The sequence below is a fragment of the Electrona antarctica genome (assembly GCF_951216825.1).
Source record: "Electrona antarctica genome assembly, chromosome: 2".
NCBI lineage: Eukaryota > Metazoa > Chordata > Actinopteri > Myctophiformes > Myctophidae > Electrona > Electrona antarctica.
The window spans coordinates 36,575,542-36,579,338 of record NC_136807.1 but is presented as its reverse complement, the minus strand read 5'-3'; the positions used below and the strand labels follow the sequence as shown (position 1 = coordinate 36,579,338).

Below are 3,797 nucleotides of genomic sequence, written 5' to 3'. Positions count from 1 at the left end.
TCCTCACCGGCACAGGGTGTCCCTCCAGGATGGAGTCCACCTTGCGGAGGTTAAGTAGTTCATTCTCCTTCAGGTAGCCTGTCTCTGCCCACACAGCATACAGCACAGGAGCCGCATGACCCTGAGGAAGCAACGGTCAAAGGTTGGGCTTCAAGTGATACAGAGAGACGTCACATACAGACAGTGATAGAGTCTCTATACGAGACTTCATGGTCCGGAAAACATGACATTTAAGTGTATTCTTTGCATTGGTAAATTGGATAATAAACAATCTTATAACTGCAGCTGTTATCAAACCTTAGTAACTTTACTGACTTCTTGTGGGCCTCATTATTATTGGAATGAGATTGACTATACCCACTTCTCCTCACATGTTCACTTTAAAATCTGAGAAATGAACAAATCATGTAACTTATGTCTGACATGTGTATGTGTAAATTATATTCTATAAACAGGCATAAACAATATATCAAGCAGACAGACTGAGTATTACTCAAAGTGAATTTGAGAGTCATGAACGGAGTTACTCAGAGATAGAGTGAATGAAAGTGGGTTGAGTTGAGTTCAGGGAGAATCCTTTTTTTTTTTTAATGAGCTCCACGGTGACATAAGAACAGAACTGGTGCCAAACCCAAAGTCAGGCCAAACCCCCATGTCACTCCATCAGATTACTAAAGCACTCAGGGATTCCTCTCATAAGCCTTCCTGATAGAGATTGGTGGATGACCTACATGTAGTAGTAACACGACACACAGAAATAATGCCAAACTCAGACAGAAATGGTTCCACAGACATAGCTTGCAGCCTTGTGCACATACAAGACGGTACACACAGAGAAGATACATCAGCACGCGTGTGTGTGTGTGTGTGTGTGTGTGTGTGTGTGTGTGTGTGTGTGTGTGTGTGTGTGTGTGTGTGTTCCTGACATATAGTTCACATTTGGGGACAATTTTGCACAATCTCAGAGTTAAATTAAAACTCAGGGTTTGACATTGTATGTGTATATATGATTATACGTGTGTTACCTTGGAGAGAATGAAGCGGTCATTGTTGACATTGCGGGGGTCTTCTGGGCGGTACTTCATGGTGTGGAAGAAACACACCGACATGATCTCCGCCACACTGCAGCATGATGTAGGATGGCTGAAATACAAAGACGCACATTTTACAGACTTTACATACAACAGTAAACATTACGCAACAAGCAATTTCCAGCATGCATGCACAAACAAACAGATGCACGACACTGCACACACGCACAAACACACGCAAGTAATGTTCCGTATAGATGTTGTTCATTCCCGGAGGAAACTTAAATTAAATTTTAGTTCTAATGCTAATTCTCTCACTATATCTTTTCTTTTACGCTTGGTGTCTTTATCACTCACATGCTCATTCCTTAAATCATCTCCCTCCTTCTCTCCCTCTCTCTCTCTCATACACACACACGCACACACGCATACGCACGCATACGCACACACACACTCGTGCACACAGACCCATGCATGCATTATCTCTGTCGTAGTGCCATTAACTATGAGGACATCATTCATATATTTTGCAGACAAGACCAAGCAAAACAAGTCATATGTACCTATAGGTGAGCACTGTAAAAAAAAATGCACTATATTACACAATGGTATTAGTGGTTTAATTGAACTGAGACTCACACAATTGTATTAGTATATTATTTGTGTAAATGTCCCCTTTTTATTGTAGTTATTTATTTATTTCATTTTTCGGTCCAAACTCCATGCTTATGATACCTCGGCACTGTGGCCACATCAAACCTTTTCCCTCATTATCCTGAAACAAATAAAGAATGAACAAAAAACAAAAGCATAATAAGTGAAGGAAAATAATAGAAGTAAATAATAGAAATTAACAGTTGATTGCTTAGCAATGAGATGATGTTAAATTAATAAAATGGATTAAAAAAAATCAGCTTACTATTAAATGCCCCCCAAGCCCCCCAAGTAGCTAATAGTATATAGAAAATAGCACATTCTTCCCGGTAAATGAAATGAACACGATTGTACTGGGTTCACAAAGTAGCCTACTTAATAGTCAAATAATTGTGATGAATGTTTTTGGTAGTTTACACATAATGGGTGATGGATGAGAAGCATGGGCGAAATCCCAAACCCAACCCAACAAAAAAAATCATCTTAGGACTCAACCATCCCTGGTTACACATAAAGAAAAATGTATACATTTGACTTCCCATTTGGACAGTTATCTCTTGACCTCCTCTGGCAGTCTGGCAGTGTGGTTCGCAAACATTTTCATGTCAAGCACCCCCATGAATAGCCTATATGTATTTTGCCGTGGTGGACCCCTATAATGGTGTTGTTAAAATGTGTCAGAAATATTCACCCCTTTTTTTCTCCAAAAAAAATATTTATTTTTTATAGCAGATCTACAAGCTCACTGCTCACAAGCATCACATCACGTCATGATTTCAAATAGCCAGGATTAAACTGCCCCCTCAATGAACCCTAGCGGTCTTCGGACTTAACTTTGAGAACCACTACCCTAAAGACAGGTGCTTGGTGGTGCTACCATGCAGGCATAAGTGCTGTCCCGCGAGTCGACGGACGATGCTTCCATTCCTGCATCAGCATGTCAAACGTCCACGTCGCCACATCACCGCCTATAGAGTCGACCCACTTTACTGTTAATTAAGCGCCCGTACACGATGCGCGGTCGCGGATCATGCGCCGCATTGCTTCTATCTTATATAACCCGGCCTTACCCATGCAGGGAAAGAGCATTATAGGAATTAAGATCCAGAGGGCTGCAGCATTCTGTGCACCACCTGCGTGTATTAGTGGACTTGACTAGATAATCTCAAAAGCCCATATAGGCCGATAACGTGTACGTAGGCCTAATAATTGCATAATGATTATTATAGGCTACATTTCCACTGATAGTTGTGCAAACAAACCTCTCATTGCAGTGCAGAGTGCACTACTAAACTCTTTCGGATCTCATTGTCCTCTCCGCAAAGTCAATGCAATTCAAAGTCAATCTTTTAATTGAAAGCAGTCGATATTCGATACAATTGTATGCAGAGATCCGAACTCATCCTATACAATAAATGTTGTATGTTGTCGATATGTTAAGTTTTAAATGTATGCCTAATATACGTTTTAAAATAATTTAAAGGCTGTAAACATCAATTTACCTGACAGTCCTAAAACAAATAATCCTAAATAATTTGGAATGGTAGGATTGTTTTTTTTTTTAAAGAAGGGGAAAAAAATATCTAGCCCTATTAGACTAGATATTAAGCTAAGCAGTTAGTTCGCCTCTCACCCGCTGCCTGCTGCGGTTGTCGCTTTGATGGAGTTGATCCGAAGCCGGGTGGCGATGTTCCGGAGCGCCTGCACCGTCTGCTGGTCCGGTTTGTGGTAGTCCTCCATCTATGATCTGGCCGATGCACCTTACCTTACCTCGCCAAGAAACACTGGGATAAAAACAAGAGTCAAGAGTTAAAAGTCCCCGTTCGTTCTACTGGAAAGGAGTTGTGAGTGACTGCACGATGGACGACCGCAGGGGTTAAAAAGACCGTGCCGGGTGACAAATAGATAGAGATAGAAACTGGGAGGGAGGAGGGGGGGGGGGGGGGGGGGGTGGTACAAGTGCAAGGGAGGTGGGCGCTGTGTGTGTGCGTCTAGATAGAGGCATAGAGGAGCTCAAATGTTGCGTTACTTGACGGGCAGCAGACGCAAAGACGCGTTGTGATGTTGTTGATTTGGAATAGCTATAGGCTACATGCATCATTTCGTCTTTAC

General features: G+C 41.8%; 1 protein-coding gene across 1 annotated transcript in view; it reads right to left on the bottom strand.

Annotated features, from left to right (window-relative positions):
• The window catches only part of LOC306915057 (transketolase-like), a 29,843-nt gene extending 26,291 nt beyond the window's left edge, over positions 1-3,552 (bottom strand). Inside the window, exons 1-3 of the mRNA XM_079492303.1 lie at positions 3,319-3,552; positions 1,026-1,143; positions 8-121 (exon numbers count right to left, since the gene is read on the bottom strand). Coding sequence (XP_079348429.1) covers positions 8-121; positions 1,026-1,143; positions 3,319-3,425 — 339 coding nt within the window. The 5' untranslated portion in view covers positions 3,426-3,552. The remainder of the gene's footprint in view (positions 1-7; positions 122-1,025; positions 1,144-3,318) is intronic.
• Positions 3,553-3,797: the final 245 nt, after the last annotated feature.